This window comes from Staurois parvus, unplaced genomic scaffold (genome assembly GCF_062004578.1).
Source record: "Staurois parvus isolate SC_StPar_1 unplaced genomic scaffold, SC_StPar_1.0 ptg000686l, whole genome shotgun sequence".
Lineage (NCBI taxonomy): Eukaryota > Metazoa > Chordata > Amphibia > Anura > Ranidae > Staurois > Staurois parvus.
Window position 1 is genome coordinate 862,271 of NW_028318482.1, and position 25,955 is coordinate 888,225.

Here is a 25,955-nt window from a genome sequence, read left to right on the forward strand (position 1 = left end):
CTTCCCTTGTGTTGGTGTCATGATGGGGGAGAGTGATCAGCTGTCATGACGCCAATGGAGAAGGCTGCCCTCCTGCCTTGCCACTTCTGCTGGGCTCCTCTATAGACATCACATCGAGTTTTGCAGGAGAAAAAAAAAAGGATCCTTCTGTGATTGACTTCTTCTTCTTCTTCTTTTTTTTTTTTTTTTTTTGCTGGATCAATGAGCGTTTGATGCAGAGAGAAGGGGTGTCTGCCTGGATGGCATTGTGACAGTCCTAAAAATTTCCAGGGAGGGAGGCAGAGAGGGATTGGGGGAAGAGAAGAAGAGGAGGAAGAAGAAGAAGGGTGATCAAGACTGATTCGACCCCCATACTCCAAGAAGAAGGGGGGTGGCTGCTAATCCTTTAAAGAGCAATACAGGACTACAGCAACATGATCCTGCCTGTGTTCCTCTCTGTCTAACTGGATTCTTTTAGGTCTTGCTTCAACATCAAGGAATTGCAGCTTTGGTTTTTTTTTTCTTTTCTTTTTTTTTTTTTTGGGGTGGGGGGTGGGGGAGGTGGAGGGAGAGGGGGGGGGGGGAGATGACCAGTTCTGACCTTTGCGGAGAAGAGGGAGGAAAGAGAAGAAGAAGAGTACCTGCTATTTTGGGGGCAACAGACACCACCTTGTCAATTCCATCTATATGCACATGAGCGCTAACACCATGATCTTCATGGTACTGGGGGCGTCTGTTGTTATGGTAAGCCACACTCTTCATCACTTGGCTCATTGACATGTTGATGGATTCTTTGTAGCAATGTCATATTGGCTTGATGTCAGTGTGTGTGAGTGTGAGTGTGTGTGTGTCTATGTGTTGTGTCCTTTGCAAGAAGTGGCAGCGTTGTGATGACTGCTCCAGCAATTTTTTTAGCCAGCAAACTAGAGTCAATGTTTTATTCCATCCAGAGTTGACCAGATGCCTTGGTTATGGGCTCTTACAGGCAATAGCTTGCTTGATGGACATGAACGCTCTTTTGGACCGATTTCACAATTATATCTTACCGCATTTAAGAGGGGAAGATCGGGTCTGTCACTGCAACTGTGGAAGGTGAGTCCCCCTCCTCTCCTCCTCTCTCCTCTCCTCCTCTCTCCTCTCCTCCTCCTTGATTGCATTTTGATCTGTCTTTGACTGCATCTGATAACACTGAGGATTGCCTGCTGTGCGCTGGCCAGCCATGGGCGATTCAGCACCTTGGCCAGCTCAGGCTCTCCTCTCTAGGACGTTGCTTGTTGTTTCTGTCATTCAGTCTTGTCTGGATTTTGAAGGCTCCTCACTCTCACCCCACCACCAACCTTCCTTCCTGGCTTGCATGGGCACAACTGCAATTCAAAGCAAGATTTCCCAGAAGGCAAGCGCAGGATGGGGGGGGGGGGGATACAGGTGCCCTGCACCCCCCCATGGACTGCCCATTTGGACTGGGCAAATTATAAAGCAAAAAAACCCCCAAAAACTCTAAATCTGACAATTAAAAATAAAATATTTTAAAAAATGGTTCCCGTTTATATTTTTTCAAAGCACAGCCTATGTATATAACGTACGCAACATACTGTAACCCAATCAGATTTCAACGGACTGTAGTAGACACAAAGAAAGATGAATTCTGATTGGCCGCTGTGTGTTACCGTACTTTGCATGTTGCTCTTTGCCTTATTAAATAATGTCTGCAGTATGTGCTTGCTGTTTATATACATAGGATATTCATTTTTGATTTGGCAAAAGAAAGTTGGAATAGACCCGCTTCCTTGGCTACCCTGCGCTTGCCTGAGTCCACTATCTTCTGATGTGAGTTTGAGGCCTGCAAAAAACACTAATGGTTAATATTGTGCTGTATTATCAACCTTACTTTGCATGAACTTTATGTTAAATGCATTGCAATACTAAATGCCTTGGCTTGTCATGACATGGATCAAGCAGGTTACCCAAGCCTGAACAGCAAATTATAAAGCTTGTAAGTTCTTTTTTTCTATTTTAGGAGAAAATGGTATATACTGCAGATGTAATATATTTTGCATGCAAGCATTTCGAATGATCCCTTCTGGTCTTAGTGGCAAGTGATTTCTCATGCTAGGGTTAGGCTTGTCAAACAAGGATTCAAAACTTATTTGAGAGGTACGGGGCAGTTTGAAATCCATCTGCAGCAGAAGCCTTTGATGCAACCAGATTACAAATGGACAGTAATATGTAGACCAGCCTCCACTACAAAGCCAACCTGACAAATACATTGCCAACTAAACACGGGATACCCTCCAAGAGTCTTTCATTAGAGCTTTGTTACAAAATGTTTTCACACAACTTTTACCTAGGATTCAAACAAATTTGCAGTTAGTTTCCATGTGTGAATCCTGGGTGAAAGTTGTGTGAAACATTTATAAATAGACTCCATGTTAAAATGGAAATATACTGTAATTTGTGTGAGCACATAGAGCGTTATTATAATAATGCCAAAAGGACCTAAATATGGGAGGATTCCATTACTGACTTGTTTGTGCAGGTGCAAGTTCCAGTGTTGTCATCCCATTTTACTATCAGTGAGATCAATTACGTGTCTACCAGGTGACCTGACACCTCACTGGCCACATGCTTGGTGTAGGTGGCTTTCCAAGTAGGATGAAGGACCTAGAGCCGAAACCTTCAAATACACTGGAAGCTCTAATGTTTCTGCCCTGACATTTTAAAGACTACAGTTTTTGTTTGCGGTCCACAGTGTTGCATACTAAAAGCTAGATTCCATATAATAATAACATACCTATGCCCCTCTTTTAAAGGGGGGAACCCACTGTCTTCACTTTGGCTTTGTTACTACAATTTAGAGGCTCTGATTGGTAGCCTTCTAGTTTAGTCAATTAATGCCTCTGCCTCGGACAGAACCATGGCAAAGGTATGATTGTGAAGAAAGTGCCCAGCTGAACTCTATGGGACTTTGCTCCAGGATATACTGTAGGTAAGTATTAGTCGAGTCTATAGGGCAGAATGGGGAAGCAACAGACTTATATACAATGCTTTAGTGCTTTAATTCATCTCAGCCAATCAGAATTAAAGATGCACTGGAAAATGACAGTACAAGAATAAAACTATGAATCTTATTGGTTGGTTTGAGAAAATACAGATTGTTTTTATGAAGTACATTTCATAATAATAATAATAATACAATAAATTTAGAGGCATTGTTGGTCTGTCACTGACATCCCAAACTTAGTTTTTTCAAAGTTTTTAATTGAGTACTTCTATTGGCTGTTCAGCATGAATCATGAATTCACAAGAGACGTTGAATAGCATGCTGGATCTTGCTCACCGTCAGATTCTTTTGATATGTGTGCTTTTCAGCAAGTGCTGACTTTGTTAATTTGCAATGACTTTTTTTGTCAGTGAAATTTGTCTGGCTTGTTTTCGTAGCACAGCCATCCAGTTGGCTGGTTACCTTCATTCAGTTTTCTCAATCACTGAAAAGTTGAACCTGTATTTTTTAATGAAGTGGTCAAATATTAGTGCTTTGCTTCCATTTTACTTGGATGAAATCTCACACTCCTCTTCTGGCTGATTCATGAAAACTGGGGCTATTACCATGGCAGCCATATAGACTTATTCTTTTCATAGAAAATGAAAACACAGTTTGGAATTTTGGGTAAGACCTCCAGTGTTCTTTAGTTTGGATAAATGAGGTCTATCCTTTATTTTTGTGCCATTCATATATACTGCTGAGCATAGATTGATGTTGTTTACATCTGCATTTTTTTCTATTTAAAAACATGAATATTATGGAAACATTGTATTCATTTGAATGGGCTGCCAACACCCCACAACACAGCCCAAATGAGACATCAGCCATTTTTTCTAACACAATGCACCAAAACACATGATATGAGGTGCAGTATCTTGGAGTGCAGTGTAGGTACATATGTTTCAGTATGTTGGGAAGCTACTCAATATTATTAATACCGCAACAAGGCACGAACAGCATGTGTAGCAGTACAGCATAACCTTTATTATACAGCGGGCAAAATAAGTATTTTACACGTCACCATTTTTCTCGGTAAATATATTTCTAAGGGTGCCGTTGACATGAAATTTTCACCACATGTCAGTAACAACCCATGCACTCCATACATACAAAGAAACCAAAACAAATAAGTTCAGAAACTAAGTTATTTGTAAAAAAATGGAATGACTCAGGGAAAAAGTACGGAACACGGTAACTGAAATGTATTTAATACTTCATACAAAATCCTTTCTTGGTAATGACAGCTTCAGGACGCCTTCTGTATGGAGAAACTAGTCTCAGTGCATTGCTCAGGTGTGATTTTGGCCCATTCTTCCACACAAACAGTCTTCAAATCTTGAAGGTTCCAAGGGGCTCTTCTATGAACTCTTTTCCATAGATTTTCTATTGGATTCAAGTCAGGTGATTGGCTGGGCCATGCTAGCAGCTTTATTTTCTTTCTTTGAAACCAATTGAGAGTTTCCTTAGCTTTGTGTTTGGGATCATTGTCTTGTTGAAATGTCCACCCTTGTTTCATCTTCATCATCCTGATAGACGGCAGAAGATTTTTATCAGGTATGTATTGGTACATTTTTCCATTTATCCTTCCTTCAAAGATATGACGTTTGCCAGTACTGTATGCTGAAAAACAGCCCCACACCATGATTTTCCAACCTCCAAAATCTCACTGTTGGTATGGTGATTTTGGGGTGATGTGCAGTGCCATTTGACCGCCAAACATGGAGTATATTATGGCATCCAAAGAGCTCAATTTTGGTCTCATCTGACCATACTATATTCTCCCATTATTTCTCAGATTTGTCTAAATGTTGTGCAGCAAACTTTGAATGAACTTCAACATGCTTTTTCTTCAGCAATGAAGTCTTGCATGGTGAGCGTGTATACAGGTGCATTACTTATTGTTTTCTTTGAAACAATTGTACCTGCTAATACCAGGTCTTTCTGAAGCTCTCCACAAGTGGTCCTTGGCTCTTGGACAACTCTTCTGATAATTCTTTTCACTCCTTTGTCAGAAATCTTGGGAGGAGCACCTGGTCGTGTCCGGTTTATGGTGAAATAATGTTCTCTCAACTTCCGTATTATGGCCCCAACAGTGCTCAAATGGAACATTCAGAAATTTAGAAATCCTTCTATAACCAATGCCATCAGTATATTTTGCAACAATAAGGTTTGCGAAGGTCTTGAGAGAGTTCTTTGCTTTTGTGTTACACCTTGGTATGGAGACACCTTTTTTTGGGGCATCTGTTGAGACTGAACCAGCTGATATTAATTTGCACTGACAAGGGGCAGGATTGCTTTCTAATTACTGATAGATTTCAGTTAGTATCTTGGATTTCCATGCCTTTTTTGCACCTCCCTTTCTTCATGTGTTCAATATTTTTTCCCTGTGTCATTCCATTTCATTACACATAACTTTATTTCTGAACGTATATGTTTTGGTTTCTTTGTATGTATGGATTGCATGGGTTGTTACCGACATGTGGTAAAAATTTCATGTCAATAGCACCTTTAAAAAAATATTTCCTGAGAAAAATGGTGACGTGTTCAATACTTATTTTACCCACTGTGTATATATATATATATATATATATATATATATATATATATATATAATTGTAATATACTGTATATAAAACACTTTGATTTGCTAATAGTGTTGGGTTTTCCCATCAGAAAGTCCAGCACTACCTTTAGATTCTCTGGCAGTCTGTTTTATATAGTTAGTTAACCTCTTGGCACCGGCCGAACACAAATGTGCAGCCTCCCGGTGTCTAGGCCTAGATGCCGAGGGGCCGCACATTTGCGTTCTATGAAAAAAAAACATATGTGCTGAGAGCGCGCACACATGTCCGGTACTCACGGAAAGGTCCCGATCTCTTCTTTCGATTGGGACCTTTCCCGATCATGTGACCGCCGTGACAGCGTGTCACGGTGGTCACATGACCCTAGACCCCACCTCCCGGCTTCTGAAACCCTTAAAGGGTCCGGGAGGCCAAGGGGTTAAGATGTTGCCATCTAGGCTAGCATTAGGAGGGGGGTGTCTCTCTAAAAAAAAGGCTAATAAACAAAAAATTCTAAATTAAAATTAAGATAAAGGCAATTATGTGGGTGACTTCCTTATGATAATCCGATAGAGGACTACTGCAAAGTAACACCTACTTATCTTAAAATGGCTGAAAGAGAAAAGAATACTAGGCATAGTGTGTTTTATTCCAGAACGTAACTAGTAGCTGATTTATGAACTTAAAGGTCTTATAGAGACCTTGTCATAAAAGTGCTACAGATATAAAGGGGAGGCATAATTTTGCAGCAGCCTCTAGTAAACTGCATTTACAGTTATTGCTGGGACCCTTTGACAGGCAAAGCTCTGGCATTTCTAGGTTTTAATGGACCTTGTAACTACCTCTCTCTCCACCCACCCACACCTTGACCCACTGGCCAATATATAATGGAGGCAGTAAGGAGCTGGAAAACATTGTCACTTTCATGGGGTGCCAAAGCTTTGGTCATAGTTAGGGCCAGTGCCGGCACAAGGTCATCTAGCACCCAGGGCGAAGATACCAAACTGCGCCTCCCCCCAAGATGTATAAGCATTATGTGTCAGCAGAATCCCCCCCCCCCCCCATGCATAAATTCCCTTTGCAAGCCAAAATTCTCCCCAAACAAAAATTCTCCCTCTTCCCAGTACAACCCCCCTCCTGCTAAAAATACCCCCTCCCAGCTTAAATCCTCTCCCTCGAAATCCCCCCTCCTAGCTTAAATACCCCCCCAATCATTTCTATTAGCACAAAATCTCCCCCAGATCCCATTCCTAACACAATCCTCTCTGACAAAAATTCCCCCTCCTAGCACAAATCCTCTCCCCTCTCCAAAATCACCCCTGCTAGCACATGCTCCCCCAAATTTCCCATCCTAGAACAAATTTTACTCCCTGCCACCCCTAAAATTCACCCTCCCAGCACAAATCCCCTCCCCCAATCCCCCTTGCTAGCACAAATCATTTTCTCTATTCCCCCCAGCACAAATCCCCCCCATATTTCCTTTCCTAGAACAGCCCAACCAAATTTTCCCTCCTAGATCAAATCTTAGCTTGTCACCCCCCAATTTCCCCCACCCAGTACTAATCACCCTTACCTTCTTCCAGCAGGAATCCACTCAAATCGCTCCTCTTAGCACATCCCCTCCAAATTTCCCCTCCTAGGTCAAATCTTACTCCTGTCACCCCCCAGATTCCCCCTCCCAGCACAAATACTCCCAGATTTCCCCTCCTAGAACAAATCTTACTCCTGAGACCCTCCATATTCCCCTTCCTAGCACAAATTCAACCCCCAAAAACATTTCTGCAACAAATCTTACTCCGTCAACCCCAAATTTCCCCCACCTAACACTAATCCTCTCAGCCCATTGTCATCCCCAGCACAAATTATTTTTTTTCTGCTCCCCCCAGGTCCCCAGTACAATTCTACCCTCCCTCCAAAATACAGACTTCAGATGCAGTGTGGCGGAAGACTGTGGTATGTCCTTCTTCCCAGACTCCTCCATATCTTGACCAGGGGCGGACTGACAACTCATGGGGCCCCCAGGCAATAGGGGATCATGGGGCCCCTGTATGAAAAAGGTACCAGGGGCATCTCATGGGGCCCCCTACTGACCCCGGGCCCTTGGAAGTGCACGAGTTTCCAAATGGTCAGTCCACCCCTGATCTTGACACATCTTGACATCACAGTTGAGCCTAGGGGAAGCAGACTTGCAATATTTAACAGAGGCATGGCACTGTGGTACCATACTAGTGATGCTACTGCTTTCAGATCAGGACTTTATTGGGTTTATTTACCCGCCCCCTACCCACATTCTTTGGTAAGAAGAGATGATGGGTGGGTAAACAAATCCTGCACAGTCCCGATATGAGTGGAGCTGGAGGGGATAAAGCGCAACCCACTCCTGGCTGTCTTCTCCTCCAAAAATGTGCATGTCACTTTCCGTGCTAAGCTGGTAGGAGCAGAGAAGCTGCTGTCACTCTCCTGTTGCTTGTAGCATCAGGAACTCTCCTTGCACCCCCCTCCATATCACATAATACCAGTGCCCAGGTCCCCCTTTGTCCTGGCCCTGGTTAGGGCAAATGGCAGTACAGGGATATTTATATTTTATCTATTTATTTATTTCAGGTACTTATATAGCATCATCAATTTACACAGCACTTTACATATATATTGTACATTCACATCAGTCCTTAACCCTCAAGGGGTGTACAATCTGAGGTCCCTAACTTACATTCACATACTAGGGCCAATTTAGACAGTAACCAAGTCACCACCAGCATGTCTTTGGAGTGTGGGAGGAAACCGGAGTACCTGGAGGAAACCCACACAGGCATAAGGAGAACATGCAAACTCCAGGCAGCTGGTGGCTGGGATTTGAACCAATGACCCTAGTACTGCCAGGTGGAAGTGCTAACCATTTTAGCCACTGTGCTGCCCATATTTTATGTTTTAATATGGGTGGAGCTTTAACTGTAGATGTGATTTTTGAGTTCAACAGAGGTCACAAGTGTTCTTCTTATAACTGCTCATAAATGGCTGAAGAAACATAAGACTCTTTCTGAAAAAGCTAGCTGTCTTGCTGTCTTTGCCATTGATGGATTTAGTTCAGGAAAGTCAGATAAATTCAGAGCTCTCAATCTGCAGACTTGTTCCAGTTCAGTAACGCATAATGAGCTGAAGCCATTGGAAAAGAATGTTGGCCAGAAGACCAGTATTTTCTGAAGAGAACATATTATTCTTTTCCTTTCCTTCCACAATGCAGTACTGGGTACTTGAGTGACCAACTGTGAGGACCCAACTCCATCATGTGTTGGGGGTATCCCTAACCCAGTGTATGCTCCAACCAGATAATTGTGGAGCTTACACAGGGTGTTTTCACTTACCTCTACTGGGCGAAAGGGAAAGAAGAAGAGTGAAGAAAGGTAAATATAAAAACATTGGGAACAAGGAAAGTAACAGAGTGAACCTTTTGCTTTGCCCTACATGGCATGTTCAAGCTAAGGGCATAAGTAGTAACATATTTACCATAAGGCACATGCAGGAATACCATTATGGGAGAAAGGTAACATAGCAGCACAAAAACACAATGTAGAAATGTGTGTTACTTTTTAAATTATATCTTTTTCTTGACATCCTGGATATGCCCAATACCCTATCACCATTGTAAACACATTATAGAGTTGTTATGAAAGAGGGAGGGGATTATACGACAGGGGATGCCATCCATTCATGTGTGCATATAGTTCTGCACATCAGAACTAATTTTTTAAAAAAGTATAGGAAAAGATTTATATACATCTATCTATCTATCTATCTATCTATCTATCTATCTATCTATCTATCTATCTATCTATCTATCTATCTATCTATCCATCCATCCATATGTATTTATACAGGGTTTTCTTTGGTTGGAACATGGATCACTCCTGAGCCCTGTATCCTGTGTGATGCCCACCCCTGAGCTCTGTGCAAAACACACTCCTGAGCACTGCACAATGTGCACTTCTGAGCTCTGTGATATGCGCTCCTGAACCCTGCGCCCTGTGCGATATGCACTCCTGAACCCTGCGCCCTGTGCGATATGCACTCCTGAACCCTGTGCCCTGTGCGATATGCACTCCTGAACCCTGCACCCTGTGCGATATGCACTCCTGAACCCTGCGCCCTGTGCAATATGCACTGCTGAACCCTGTGCCCTGTGCGATATGTACTCCTGAACCCTGTGCCCTGTGCGATACGCACACCTGAACCCTGCGCCCTGTGCGATATGCACACCTGAACCCTGTGTCTTGTGCGATATGCACTCCTGAACCCTGCGCCCTGCATAATATGCAATCCTGAGCCATGTACTCTGTGCATTACACATTTCTGAACCTTGCACCCTGTGCAATATGCAGCTCTGAGCCCTGACCACATCCACCATCATTTGGAGTGGAGCCACCTTACTTCTCTTCCCTGATGATATATAGCCACTTGCCAATATTTGTATTTGTAACTAGACTTGCTAAACAGAAAAACAATATGGCTTAGCAAGTCCAACATATTTATAAGCTGCATAGAGCTTGCCATTTTTATTAAAAGGTGGCTTACTGAGGTTAAGTAACTCTCAGGAGCTACATAGAGGTACAGTACATTGGTTTAAAAAAAACCCGTTCCCAGAAAACACAATATCCACTATCAGTGACAGGAAAAACAAGGAGCCGGTACATACCAGTCTCTTATTATAAATCTTCCTTTCTGGAACTGATGGATTAGGGGAATATATGCAGTATGCACATTTTGTCTGTGCTGTAAGTCAGGGCCCAGGCACTTTCCTGTGTCCCTCAATGCAATTTGGGCACCTCAGAATCCTAAAGACATTGGGATGTGGGATGTGTCTATGTTCTGACTTGTGATGAAATCAAGTATTGCATATGGTTTGGGGTCTCCTGGGGGGACACAGGAAAATAATTTTAACAAGCATGTGGTATGTAGAAGCACCTCAAGATACCTCCAGTCTCATAGTAATGACAGGTTACAGAATATTTTCTAGCAAAAGGCTCACTTTATCCATAGTCAGGGGGCAGGCTGCTAAGACGAGGTTATATAGATTATTCCATCAATAATATTGATGGAAGCTCTGCATTCTAGGACAGCCATATAGTAAAGGGGTTGCAATTCCACAAATACAAAGCAGAAATCTGAAGCCACAGAAGGCAGGGGGAATTTATGTTCAGCTGTGCAGTAAATACGTCAAGTGGTCATTGTAGATAATGGGGCTTGCATCTTAGTCGACAAAGCATTGGTGTTTATACATGGCTTGGTGCAATATTTAATTCTCCTTCAGTGAATGCTTCCTCCATTCATGTCTAATGGATATTCTGCACCCAGGACAAGTTTGTCATTTACATAGTTAACCATATCACAGGGTTCGCAGCCTATGTCATTCCAGTAACTATAAGGAAACACAATTCTGATACTCAACGTATAGGATTATCACATTCCGTGGTGATCAAAGTATCACAGCATAAATTATTTCAGTGTTTAAGTAGGTGGATCAGTGATTTTTAGCACCATTTTTTTGCTTTTAGTGCCATTGATTCTGGCATCAAATAAGGTAAGGATGCTAATGCAGGGGTTCATTTATTGTTAGGAATTCGATTAGGGTTTAGGTGTGACACATTTGTTCATATTCCAGTGGGGACAGCACTGGAAGTTTTTGGTGCAGGTCTGCTAATTTCAAAAATGAATTTAAATTCGGCAGCACCTCTACTAAAATGAAGAAAAAAGACTACATCTTAAGCTCAGTTCACACTACTGCAGCTTGAAAGACACGTAACTTATGGTGTGACTTTGCCAGGCGACCTCCTGGCAATTTCCTGGCAACTTGATGTGACTTGAGTACTACTTTGATGCAACGTTATGCGACTTTGAAGCAACTTTCATGCCATGAGACTTTTCCTATGGCCAATTAGAATGTAATGTCCTGTAATGTCGGATCCAAATCACATCAATATACATGAGGATCCTACTTGGAGGCGACTTCCATTAATATATATGGGCACAAGTCAGATAGAAGTCAGATAGAAGTTGCCCTGAAGTAGTACAAGAACCTTTTCTAAAGTTTGGGCAACTTCAGTAGTGCTAATTAACCTCTTAAGGACCACCCTATAGCAAATATACATGATTTTGCAATTCCTGGTAGGGGGCGTGCATGAGCCGAGTCCCCGGCTGGTAATTATCCACCAGCGCCCGGTGATTACCGAGCATCTCTGACAGGGAGGAAGATTGTTTTCTTTAAAAACAATCTTCCTCCCTGTCAGCTTGAGCACACTGCTCGGGATAGCTGTGCACAGTACAGCCATCCCGATCACTGTGCTTACAGTGAAGAACACACCCCCTGCCCCCTAGTAAAACACTCCCAGCACAGAGTTAACCCTTTGATCGTCTCTCAAATTAACCCCTTCCTGCCCAGTGCCATTAGTACAGTGTAAGTGCTTTTTTTTAGCACTGATCACTGTATTGGTGTCACTGGAGATGTCAGTGACACCAAGTTAGTTTCCCCCAGTGTCAGAATGTCCACCGCAGTCCCACTAAAAGTCGCTGATTGCCACCATTACTAGTAGAAAAAAAAAATCCCATTATCTATACTGCCATTTGTAAACGCTATAACTTTCACGTAAACCAATTAATTTACACGTATTGGGATTTTTTGTAGCAAAGACATGTAGCAGAATACATTTTGGCCTAAATTTATGATGAAATTTGATTTTTTTAATTTTTTTACTGGACATGTTTAATAGCAAAAAGTCCAAAATATTGTTTTTTTCTCAAAATTGTCAGTCTTTTTTTGCTTATAGCACAAAAAAAAAATGCACAGGCAATCAAATATCACTGAAAGAAAGCTCAATTCTTGGGAAAAAAAGGACATAAATTTCATTTGGGTGCAGCGTTGCATGACCACGCAATTGTCAGTTAAAGTAACGCAGCCCCTTAACGCAAAAACTGGCCTGGTCATGAAGGGGGGTACAGTTGTGTCCAAAATTATTCAACCCCCAATGCTGTAAAGGGGTTTAGGGACTATAGTGTACATTTGGAATTGTATTCAGAATCAAATCCTACAAGGACGTTGTAACTACCCAAATGCAACTAAAATGACATCAATTGTTTATGTAATACAGTAGTAAATGGTTCTTATGTGGTTTCTTCATTGCCACAATTATTCAACCCCTTAAAGACTACCACTCTGAAGAACAGAGGTTCATACAGGTGCTTTCCATCAGGTATTGAAAACACCTGTGGATGTCACCGAGCAGCAATCAAGCATAATAAGCACCAATTAGGCAGCTTTAAAATGACTGTGATACTCAGCTCCTTCTAGACATTTACTGGTGTGGTTACAAACATGGTGAAGGCAAGAGAATGGTCCAGGAAGACAAGAGAAGAGGTGATTTCTCTTCACAGGAAGGGCAATGGCTATAAGAAGATTGCAAAGATGTTAAACATACCAAGAGACACCTTAGGAAGCATCATTCGCAAATTCAAGGCAAAGGGCACTGTTGAAACGCTACCTGGTCGTGGCAGAAAGAAGATGCTGACTTCGACTGCTGTGCGCTACCTGAAGCGTAGAGTGGAGAGAAGTCCCCGTGTGACTGCTGAGGAACTGAGAAAAGATTTGTCAGATGTGGGTACAGAAGTTTCAGCCCAGACAATAAGACGCACACTGCGTAATGAAGGCCTCCGTGCCAGAACTCCCAGGCGTACCCCCTTGCTGTCTCCAAAGAATAAGAAGAGTCGACTGCAGTATGCCAAAAGCCATGTGGACAAACCACAAAAGTTGTGGGATAGTGTTCTGTGGACTGATGAAACAAAATTAGAACTGTTTGGGCCCATGGATCAACGCTATGTTTGGAGGAGGAAGAACAAGGCCTATGATGAAAAGAACACCTTGCCTACTGTGAAGCATGGTGGAGGGTCAATCATGCTTTGGGGCTGTTTTGCTTCTGCAGGTACAGGGAAGCTTCAGCGTGTGCAAGGTACCATGAATTCTCTTCAGTACCAGGAGATATTGGATGGAAACGTGATGCAGTCCGTCACACACCTGAGGCTTGGGAGACGTTGGACCTTTCAACAGGACAATGATCCCAAGCATACCTCCAAGTCCACTAGAGCATGGTTGCAGAGGAAAGGCTGGAACATTTTGGAGTGGCCATCGCAGTCACCAGACTTAAATCCGATTGAGAACCTCTGGTGGGACTTAAAGAAAGCAGTTGCAGTGCGCAAGCCTAAGAATGTGACTGAACTGGAGGCCTTTGCCCATGAAGAATGGGCGAAGATACCCGTAGATCGCTGCAAGACACTTGTGTCAAGCTATGCTTCACGTTTAAAAGCTGTTATAACTGTAAAAGGATGCTGTACTAAGTACTAAGATTGAATGTCACTTGGGGGTTGAATAAAACTGATAATGCTGTGAGCACAGAAAAGACATTTGTGGTTATTTCATTATAACTGTTATGTTATATTTGTCTGACCTACAAGTGCCTCTTTAATGTAAATGTAAGCAAGATGACTGAATGATCAAAAGCAATGTCAAACTGGCCAAAACACTCAATTTCAGTGGGGGTTGAATAATTTTGGACACAACTGTAAATCCTCAGGAGGGTAAGTGGTTAAGACAGCTCTCATTGACTGAATGGGGAAAGAACAAAGAGAGGGCACAGGCCTAGTGCATTACCATAAAAAATGTTTAATAAAAAATAAAGTAGGTGTTGTACTCACAAACGACAATATAGTCAAGGCACATCATAAAAAAACAGCTGGGTCAACACCGCGCTGAGTAACAGTCCGCAATAGGGAGTTTAGAAATCCAAAAGGCTGACGCGTTTCGAGGACTTGCCTCTTCCTCAGAGCCACTCCTCTTCCTCAGAGTGGCTCTGAGGAAGAGGCAAGTCCTCGAAACGCGTCAGCCTTTTGGATGTCTAAACTCCCTATTGCGGACTGTTACTCAGCGCGGTGTTGACCCAGCTGTTCTTTTATGATGTGCCTTGACTATATTGTCGTTTGTGAGTACAACACCTACTTTATTTTTTATTAAACATTTTTTATGGTAATGCACTAGGCCTGTGCGCCCTCTCTTTGTTCTTTCCCCATTCAGTATATTTGGATTCCCCTGGTCCATTTGAGGGCAGCAAGGTGTGCATGTTCCAGGACATTCTTAATGTGGTTGTAGCCTGCATCGAGTCCATCCCCAAGCGCAGGAGCACTTGTGTTTGCTGGTTCTTTGAGCTCTCATTGAATAACATGGGATCCTAACTCCGGCACCATCTGCCTGGAGTTTGCATGTTCTCCCTGTGACTGCGTGGGTTTCCTCTGGGTATTCCGGTTTCCTCCCACACTCCAAAAGACATGCTGGTAGGTTAATTGGCTCCTGTCTAAATTGTCCCTAGTATTTATATGTATGAATGTGAGTTAGGGACCTTAGATTGTACGCCCCTCGAGGGTTAGGGACTGATGTGAATGTACAATATATGTATGTAAAGTGCTGCGTAAATTGACGGCGCTATATAAGTACCTGAAATAAATAAATAAATAATAAATAATTTCACATGTAATCCGAGTTGGGGGTCTCACAAATTGGATCCCAAGTCGCGGCAGTGTGAACTGAGCCTAACACTGCATTGATTCTAACATTTGAAGTCACATAGGCTGATTTATTTGTTATTGTACGTAACCAAAGTTGGGAAATTTACTTTGCATTTGCTCTGACACCCTCTTTATAAAATGTATTCCCTTTTTCTTTTCTTTTTTCTATGTAAAGGATACAATTTAATCATGTGACAATGATTTGTATACTTATTTTTTATTGAAAAAATAATAAAAAGTATTGAAAATGAACTAACATATAACATTCCCCCATCTGAACACTTAACAAATAACCTAATCCCTAAATGAGCCTTTACACTGAATTCTTAACCCTTAAAGTGTATGTAAAGGCAAATCTTTTTTTTACATTTTTGAGAAAGATTTACACCGTCTGGCAGGATTCTACTGCTATGAAGGGAAAAGAAATTAGGCCTGTGACACTGCTGTTACTTGTATATATTACTTATCCTACTACCAATTTTTAATCTATTTCTGAAATTTTATTGCATCAATATGTCATAAAACAAACACACATAAAAAAAGAGAAAAAAGGTTAAAAAAACAAAAAAAAATTGGAAACTCTTCATTGGCCAGTCTGTTATTATGGATGCAAACTTTCAGGATCCACTGGGTCCCTTCACTAGGCTTGTACACTTTGTAACTAAAACACAACAGAAATGAACTAACCGTATTCTCCTTGCAGCAATACATTCTATTGCTAGAGCTTGGAAGCATTGGAACATTCATTTCTCTACATGAAATTAAGATTACGTCATTTCATAATTTACACAAAACATTCCAGTATGTTGTCTGATTCTCATAAAGAAATGTTTGCAGATCCGTAGATTGCTTATGCCCATTCAGAATCTAATTTTGATATATATGAACTCCCATTCTTGGTATCACCTGTCTAACATCTTAACTTTTATTTTTTGGCTCCCCTTATCATACTTCCTCCCCCTTTTTTTTTTTAAATTACCTAACATTTGATTGTATTGAATTGCTACCTTTTATGTATAATTTTTCTGTTATAGTATACTTGCAATTATAATTTTATTTGTAATAAATTACTCTAAATGTAATAAAATACACTGAAAAAAGTAGTTACCTTAAAAAAAGGTTGAACTGGAATTCCAGGCTAAACCCAACTAGTGCTAAAATTGCTCCCACTCCTCTCCTAACACCTATGCTAACTAAGCTGCGTAAAAAAATGATGTGTTTAATTGCCTATTTTCAGCCTGTCATGTGATCAACCCCCCTTGTGTCAGTCAGTGGCTGCTGAAGGGGAGAGAGAAGGGAGCGCCAACAATGGATGGGCCATAGCCTAGGGGTGACATCACAGTTCCAGGTTTTACAAGCTGTTGTTGAGCAATCTCTCTTCTCCCCTAAAGTCGCCCTTGACTGACAAATGGGGGTCACGTGACCAGACCGAAGCAGCATGAAAGTAGATAAGTATATATGTTTTTCTTACACAGGTCAGTCAGAATAGGTGTTAGGAGGGGGGAGGGAGTATTTTTTGGACTAGTTAGGTTTAGCCTGCAATTCTACATTAAAAATATCAGCATGACCCTGAAGCTTGAAAGTGACACTAAACAATATCCTTATTTCCCAAATAATCCATACACACCCACTACCTACAATCTATTTTTCATGAAATTGTTTCATACTGTGTTTTTCTGCCTCCTTTTTTTCTTTCCTTTTCTCCTCTCATTTCTGTTTGTTCCGATTGGGCAAGTAAACATTAGTAGCATCCATATGCATTACTCTAGGAACACTAAAAGTCCCACAGTCCATCTCAGGAGTGAGCAAGAGAGGGTGGCTATGTTCTTTTATAAAGTTGAACCATGGAGAACTAATGAAGCCACCCTTTAACAGAAGGTTGGATCACAGCAGCAAAAAAAAAAAGTGAAGATTTGGAGGAGCTTTAGAGCGAATTAAAAATATATACAAATATATACCTGAATAGATTTTTGTAACAAGGATTTAGTGTCACTTTTGGTCTATTAAATATTTATAGACTCCCTGACTGTAATCTGTAGAAAAATGTGAAAATTTGTTTCTAACAAGCTCTCCCATAGAGTTTTGCTTTCTTAGTATTACACGATTAATTCATATCATCTCCATGTTTGGTTGGCCCACAATTTTAATTTGGTGAACAAAGCTGATCCTTTCAAAATGCTAAGCAGCTATTATATAAAAAGTTTATAAGTTGAAGAAGTTGTGAAGTAGACTCTCAACTAAATATTTCATTTAAAAATATGTGTACAAACTCCTGAATTACACATTTAATGAGGAAACATGCTCCAAGAACCCCTTTCCTTAAAGTAGTTGCAAACCCTTAAATATACCCGGTGAAGTGATCAGCCTCAGGTGATACACAGAGAGGAAACAAATCCTCCTACATAAGTTGTACCTGTCTGTCTGCAGTGTTTTCTTATCTACATCTGTTCAAAGTCGAGAATTTATAAAGCTTGTCTGAGAGTTCAGATAAAAGGGAGCTGAAATTACACACTGCAGAGCTCATTGAGGAGAGCTCTGAGAGCTGATTGGAGGGAAGAGACACCCCCCCTCCACGCAGCTAACAGGTACAAAGATGAGGCTGTCAATCTGCTGGAGGTCCCTCCCCTTTCACCATATTTCTCTTGGTGTCAGGAAAACTTGTCAGAAGTGACTCATGCTGATAGAAGGATAGAGGATTGAAGCAGCTGACGGAAATAACACTTAGTGGTCCTATTTGAGACAAGTACACACTATAGAGGGATATAGAAGAAGATATATAAGCGAGCGCTTGACTAACTAGGAAAGCAGCTATGCACCAGAAAGGAGACCATAAAACCTTCAGTAATAACTAATATAAAATAGTGCAGCGCTAAAAAGTGTATGGGTATGATAACAATGATAAAATAATATGAAGGAATAATAATCAATAAAATGCAAGGGATAAATGTAAACCATAAATGACCATCATAAAATAGCTCCTAATCATGAAATATTAAAATATTAGGAAAAAAGTCCATAAATTGAAATGCGATTTAGAAGTCAAAAATCATGAATGGACAAGGTGAAGCGATTAATCCAGGTGGTATATCAGTCATCAGACAGGGTGGCAACAAATAGATAAAATGCGCACTCACCGGAAGCGCAAAGGGAATGCGCAATGTATTTAATCAGGTGGAGGTCTGCCCGGAATCCCTCTTAAGATGGTGCAGCTTAGGAGTGGTGGATAACATCAGGGTGTCCTTACATCCGGGTTCCACTTAAAGGACGTGCATTCAGCTTCTTCATAAACCAGGGATGGTCACCAGGGGGAGCTCTGGGGGGTTAAAAAGCTCACCAAAGAGCCATAAGGAGAATGCCCATAGTGTAGTATTTTAAAAATGGATTTTATTAATAATCATAAAGGATGTATAAAAACAAAGTGATGGACAATGTCCTTCCAGAGCAGCACAATGTAAAGATAATGACATAAGAAACAAAGTGATGTAGCAGCAACAAACACCGCTCTGTGCACTGACCAGCTGGTATGATATGGGGGGCCGCCAGACCTCCGTGATCCGGCGGCGTAGCGTCAAGGCGTGCAGGCTCCTCCAAGCCTTTTTGCTGGTACCTCTAATGCTTTCAGGCCAAATGTTTACAAAATGTGACATACTTTCACAGAAAACCTATAAAAAAGATAAAAGTAGCTTGTGAGTGATTCACTCCATTGATGTCCAAGCGGACTGACCCTTTAAAAAAAATGCCATTTTTATGTGATTGCCATTCCGGGGAGGCTTCTGATGACTAAGTGAAAGAGATGCAACTCTGCAATTACTAAGTCATAAGTGATTATTGATGTGTAAAACTTAAATAAAGTGCATTTGGCTGCCCATCAACTGAATTCGGTTCACAACAACATCTGCAGGGAGGCAGAGAAAAAAATCATTTTTATAATGGAGTTATAATGTAGCACACTTTAAAAAAACTGCCGCTCTGTCAGGAAGGCTTGGAAGGTATAGCGGCAGCAATATGTGAAACAAGGAGATAATTACTGGCTCAGAAACATCTCCTACAAGACATTTGGAGCATAATTTTATGAAATACTCTTACCCGCTCACCTTAATTCACATGGTGGAGGGATAATTGTTTTCTAATCAGATAGCTTTACATCCAAACAACGTTGTCATATCAAATCTGAGGGTGTTTATGCCTATCATCATAAAAGTGCTGAAAGCATATCCAAGGCCATAAGTGACATTAAAGTAAACTTCAGGCTTAGGAGTTAATATATTGCTGTGTAACCAGCCACTATACCAAAATCAGCCATTCCTAAGGAAACTGGGGCAGAGACAGAACAAAGCAGTGCTTGTAAGTGGTGAAAATAAGGGACTGTACTGCAATGGGTGCCTATGAACTGGCCATATCCACTAATGGTTCTCTGCAAGCAACGCTGAAGTCACTACGTCAGTGCTGACTGAAGTAGGAGATCCCATCAATGCACCATACCCCATTCCACTGAGCAATGTTTTGTAGTTTCTAGTTGGCTGGCAATTGAAAACAATGCAAGGGCAGCACAGTGGCTAAATGGTTAGCACTTCTGCCTGGCAGCACTAGGGTCATTAGTTTGAATCCCAGCCATGGTATCACCTGCTTGGAGTATGTGTGTTGTGTCTGTGTTGGTTTCCTTTGGGTACTCCAGTTTCCTCCCACACTCCAAAGACATGCTAGTAGGTTAATTGGATCCTGTCTAAATTGGCCCTATTACATGTACAGTTGCAAGAAAAAGTATGTGAACCCCTTGGGATTACATGGAGTTTTGCATGAATTGGGCATAAAATGTGCTCTGAACGTCATCTAAGTCACAACAATAGAAGAACACAGTCTGCTGAACATAATACTACACAAACATTAGATGTTGCCATGGTTTAATTGCACATAACATGTAAACATTCACAGTGCAGGGAGGAAAAAGTATGTGAACCTTTGGACTTAATAACTGGTTGACCCTCCTTTGGCAGCAATAACCTCAACCAAACGTTTCCTGTAGTTGCAGATCAGACCTGCACAATGATCTGGAGTAATTTTGGACCACTCCTCTTCACAAAACTGTTTCAGTGTAGCAATATTCTTGGGATGTCTGGTGTGAATCGCTCTCTTAAGGTCATGCCACAGCATTTCAATCGGGTTGAGGTCAGGACTTTGACTGGGCCACTCCAGAAGGCTTATTCTGTGCTGTTGCAGCCATTGTTTTGTTGAATTACTTGTATGCTTTGGGTCATTGTCCTGTTGCATCACCCATCCTCTGCGGAGCTTCAGTTGGCGGACAGATGGTCGAACGTTTTCCTGCAAAATGTCTTGATAAACTCTGGAATTCATTTTCCCATCAATGACAACAATCCGTCCAGGCCCTGAGGCAGCAAAGCAGCCCCAAACCATGATGCTCCCTCCGCCATGTTTTACAGTGGGGATGAGGTTTTGATGTTGGTGTGCTGTGCCTTTTTTTCTCCACACATAGTGTTGTGTGTTCTTCCCAAACAACTCAATCTTGGTTTCATCTGTCCACAGTATATTTTGCCAGTAGTGCTGTGGAACATCCAGGTGCTCTTTTGCAAACTTCAAACGTGCTGCAATATTCTTTTTGGGCAGCAATGGCTTCCTCCGTGGTGTCCTCCCATGTACTCCATTCTTTTTTAATGTTTTCCTTATTGTAGATGTGTCAACAAAAATGTTAGCATGTGCCAGAGATTTCTGTAGGTCTTTAGCTGACACTCTGGGATTCTTCTTTACCTCATGCAGCATTCTGCGCTGTGCTCTTGCAGTCATTTTTACAGGACGACCAAGCCTAGGGAGAGTAGCAACAGTGCTAAACTTTCTCCATTTGTAGACAGTCTGTCTTACCGTGGACACATGAACATCAACGCTTTTGGAGATACTTTTGTAACCCTTTCCAGCTTCATGCAAGTCAACAATTCTTGATCGTAGGTCTTCTGAGAGCTCTTTTCTGCGAGGCATGGTTCACATCAGACAGTGCTTCTTGAAACCAGTAAACCCAAAACAGTTGTGTGTTTTTTAAGGGCAGGAAGCTGTCAGCAACACATTCAATATCATCACACTGATTGGAGTCAAGGTTGGCTCACTCCTGGCTCCAGTTAGCTCTGGGAGAAGTCATTAAGCTAGGGCCTCACATACTTTTTCCTCCCTGCACTGTGAATGTTTACATGTTATGTGCAATTAAACCATGGCAACATCTAATGTTTGTGTAGTATTATGTTCAGTAGACTGTGTTCTTCTATTGTTGTGACTTAGATGACGTTCAGAGCACATTTTATGCCCAATTCATGCAAAACTCCACGTAATCCCAAGGGGTTCACATACTTTTTCTTGCAACTGTACATATCATCAAAACTACTTTGTGCATCCAGGTGGATTATACCTTGCTTTTTTTTGAGAATAATTGGGCTTTCATTTGGTAGTGAATAGTAATAGATATCTCCTGATTTTTTTTATTATCAAAGGAAAACTTGCCCAAAATAGTAAAAAAAATATTTATTTTAAATTTAGCTGTAAATATCTGGCTACTACCATAACCTACCACCAAAGAACAGCTCAAAATAAATTCTCCTGCTCCTGACAATCGCAAGGATACCACATATGTGTATGTTAGTTGTTGTTTTTACTCACGGTACGGCCCAGAAACAATAGTGTGCATTTTGTTTTGTTTTTATCCTGCCCAAAATACACTGACACTGACATTAAAAAAAAATCCTGACCAAAAAAAATAAATAAATATTGACCCTGACCTTGACCTAAACCCTATCCCTGCCACTGACCACTAAACCTTGATCTAGGTATTTTATTTATTATTATTATTATTTTATTTAAACACACTTTTTTTCTCTCTGAAAGGACAGAGAGAGATACACTATATTGGCAAAAGTATTGGGACACCCTTCCAAATCATTGGATTCAGGTGTTCCAATCACCTCCAAGGCCACAGGTGTATAAAATCAAGCACCTAGGCATGCAGACTGCTTCTACAGACATTTGTGAAAGAATGGGTCACTCTCAGGAGCTCAGTGAATTCAAGCGTGGTACCGTGATAGGTTGCCAACAGTGCAATAAGGCAATCCTTGCTATTAAAGATTCCATAGTCAACAGTGGTATTATAACAAATTGGAAGCAACTGGGAATAACAGCAACTCATCCAAGAAGTGATAGGCCATGAAAAATGACAGAATGGGGTCATGAATGCTGAATCGCACAGTGCGCAGAAGTCACTAACTATCTGCAGAGTCAATAGCTAAAGACCTGCAAACTTTGTGTGGCCTTCAGATTAGCACAACAACAGTGTGTAGAGACCTTCATGGAATGGGTTTCCATGGCCGAGCAGCTGTATCCAAGCCTTACATCACCAAGTGCAATGCAAAGCGTCGGATGCAGTGGTGTAAAGCACGCCGCCACTGGACTCTAGAGCAGTGGAGACGTGTTCTCTGTTGTGACAAATCAAGCTTCTCTGTTTGGCAATCCGATTGACGTGTCTGGGTTTGGCGGTTGGAGAACGGTACTTGCCTGACTGCATTGTGCCAAGTGTAAAGTTTGATGAAGGGGGATTATAGTGCGGGGTTGTTTTTCAAGGGTCGGGCTTGGCCCCTTAGTTCCAGTAAAGGGAACTATTAAGGCGTCAGCATACCAAGACATTTTGGACAATTTCATGTTCTCAACTTTTTGGGAACAGTTTGGTGATGGCTCCTCCCCTTACCAACACTACTGCGCACCAGTGCACAAAGCAAGGTCCATAAAGACATGGATGAGCAAGTTTGGGGTGGAGGAACTTGATTGGCCTGCACAGAGTCCTAACTTTAACCCAATAGAACACCTTTGGGATGAATCAGAAGGGAGACTGCTAGACAGGCCTTCATGTCCAACATCAGTGCCTGACCTCATAAATGCACTTCTAGATCAATGGTCAAACATTCCCATAGACACACTCCTAAACTTTGTGGACAGCCTTCCCAGATAGAAGATAGAAGAAAAAAAATGTAGGAGGTCACAGCATTAGGACCCACCCATGTTAGGCACTCACAAGCAGATGTGCCCGGGTGCCCGATGTTAGTGCCTCCGACCACTGGGAATATTGCCAGGAATCTTTGTTTGCAGGAGGCAAACCACTCAAAACCTGTATGCTTTTGTAAAAGCTGTGACAAAGGCAGTCATGTTGTTTGGGAGACAGGTCACCCATGACATATTTTTTTTAGATAACAGACAAAGCAGCAGTAACCCCCCCATTTTTCGGACATGGCACTACGTCTTTATACAATTAACAGACTTTTAGCCACATTGCAGAGCATTGTGATCAGTTCATTTAGAGGACACCCAGACCCTCTCAACCCTATTAACCAAATACACAAGTCAGTCTTGGTGCCCTCATAAAACTGGCAAACTTGCAAGCTTGAGTAATTAGGAAAGGAAGCAGATATGTTCATTAATCCCCCATTGTAAATACTTTAGCTGTAGTAAGTGGTGAATCCATGTTGCTGTCTGTCTGCCCTGGTAGAATCAAAAACTTCAGTGTATTTCATAACTCCTGAGATAATAACAGTACAGCCAGAATAAGGACATATTTACCCGTATCAGTTAATTAGCAGCATTTTAGGCCCCCCACCTCTCATAGATGGAATAGACATTGGACACCACTCATATTTATATTTATTCAAAAGGTAATTTTACACTGGACAATAATATACAAGTTAGCTGAACCTGCAACTTGTAGGTATTAGCACGTTCATAAAGCTGTATCTGTGGCATGGTCATAAACACGATGACATCCGACTGGCCACACCTTAGACCTGGTGATTGGCCAAATCATTTCTGTCAACATCCCCCTCAAGGTCCAGAAAAGAGGGACTGCAACTACACTAGACAGCTCTCGTTTAAAATCAAACCAAGGCAAAGACTTGAGAGCCACATCCGCCTTGTTCATCGATTGGACTTTGCTGAACCAGGGCTTGATAAGTACTTTCCATTTTTTAACCTTTTTTGTTTCCTGTTGCATTATTGTCTCCTTTCTAATACTCTTTTACGTAAATATTTTATTTGCACCATTTTAACCTTTTCCGTTATTAACCACTTGCTCTTCGGAAGATTTACCCCCCTTCATAACCAGGCCATTTTTTGCTATTTTGCACTACGCTATTTCAACTGGCAATTGTGCGGTCATGCAACGCTGTACCCAATAAAAATTTGTGTCCTTTTTTATACACAAATAGAGATTGCTTTTGGTGGTATTTAATCACGACTGTATTTTTATTTTTTGTGATATAAACGAGAAAAGACCAAAAATTTTGAAAAAAAATAATAGTTTCTACTTTCAGTTATGAAAAATATCCAGTAAACTCAAAGTTAGTGATAAATTTAGGCCAAATTGTATTCTGCTACATGTCTTTGGTAAAACAAAAATCCCAATATGTGTATAATAATTGATTTGCGTGAAGGTTATAGTGTCTACAAACTATGGTATACATATTGGAATTTCTGACTGCCTATCACATTTCTTGAGGTGCCAGAGCAGTACAAAAACCCAAATTACCCCTTTTTGGAAAGTCGACACCACAAGGAATTTGCTGAGAGGCATGTTGAGTCCATAGACGATTTTATTTTTTGCCACAAATTGTTTGGAAAATTACAAAAAAACTTTTCTTACACTAAGTTGCTACTTAAATGATATATTGCTCACGCATGCCATGGGTATATGTGGAATAACACCTCAAAACACACTCTGCTACTTTATCCTGAGTATGGGGATACCACATGTGAGAGACTTTTTGGCAGCCTAGCTACATACAGGCCATGAAAAACCATTTACCTTCTCCAGGCTTTCAAAGGGCATATTTCCTCATGTTACTTCCTCACTACCTATCACAGTTTCAGATGCCCTAAAATGCCAGGATAGTACAAACACCCCCCCCAAATGACCCCTTTTTGAAAAGTTGACAACCAAAGGAATTTGATAAGAGACATGGTGAGTATTTTGCAGATCTCATTTTTGTCACAGGGTTTTGAAAATGAAAAAAAGAAATTTAAAAATATTTTTTCGCTTTCTTTCATCATTTTCCAAAACCTTGTGGCAATAGATGAGATTCTCACAAATACGCACCATGCCCCTTAGCAAATATCTTGGAATGTCTACTTTCCAAAAAAAGGTCATTTGGGGGGGAGGTTCTACTATCCTGGCATTTCATGGACAACATTATAAGCTTATGCAACACAACACCCACTCTTCTAATTACTTGAACACCAAGCCTTTTCTTACAGTTTTTGTTTACATGAAAAAAACAGTTTTTTTGCTAGAAAAGGACTTTGAACCCCCAAACATTATATATTTTTTTAAAATAAAATGGAGAATAAAATGGTGGGGATCAAAATTGTATTTGTCACACAGTATTTGCCATTCTGGTCTCCGATCAGCTTCATGGTCAGCCAGTGGAACTGCCGACTGCATTCTTGGATTCCCCTTTGGGACGGGAGAGCCAGAGAAAGCCATGGAAGATGGTGGAAGGGGGAACATCCCTTTCCACTGCTTGTAAAAATGATGCAGCAGCTAATTAGCTGCTTGGATTATTTTTACATGAAAGCCGACCGCCAGCTTACAAAAGCTGCAGGCATCATCCCGCGATCACCATTCAAATTCCAGTTACGTACCAGTACGCTGCTGGTCCTTGTTGAGCATATATGTAACAGCAGAGAACATGGGCATATGATCAATTGGGTCTGTGGACCGCAATTCTTTCTTTTTTGTA

At 41.3% G+C, this 25,955-nt stretch overlaps 1 protein-coding gene across 2 annotated transcripts in view; it reads left to right on the forward strand.

The window, feature by feature from the left end:
• The first annotated feature begins 550 nt into the window (after positions 1-550).
• TMEM240 (transmembrane protein 240) overlaps positions 551-25,955 on the forward strand; it is a 120,615-nt gene continuing 95,210 nt past the window's right edge. Inside the window, exons 1-2 of one of the 2 annotated variants that reach the window (XM_089652550.1) lie at positions 551-723; positions 965-1,071. In XM_089652550.1, coding sequence (XP_089508676.1) covers positions 667-723; positions 965-1,071 — 164 coding nt within the window. In that variant the 5' untranslated portion in view covers positions 551-666. Of the gene's footprint in view, positions 724-929; positions 1,072-25,955 lie in introns of both variants that reach the window. The other variant, XM_089652551.1, reaches the window with a different exon arrangement.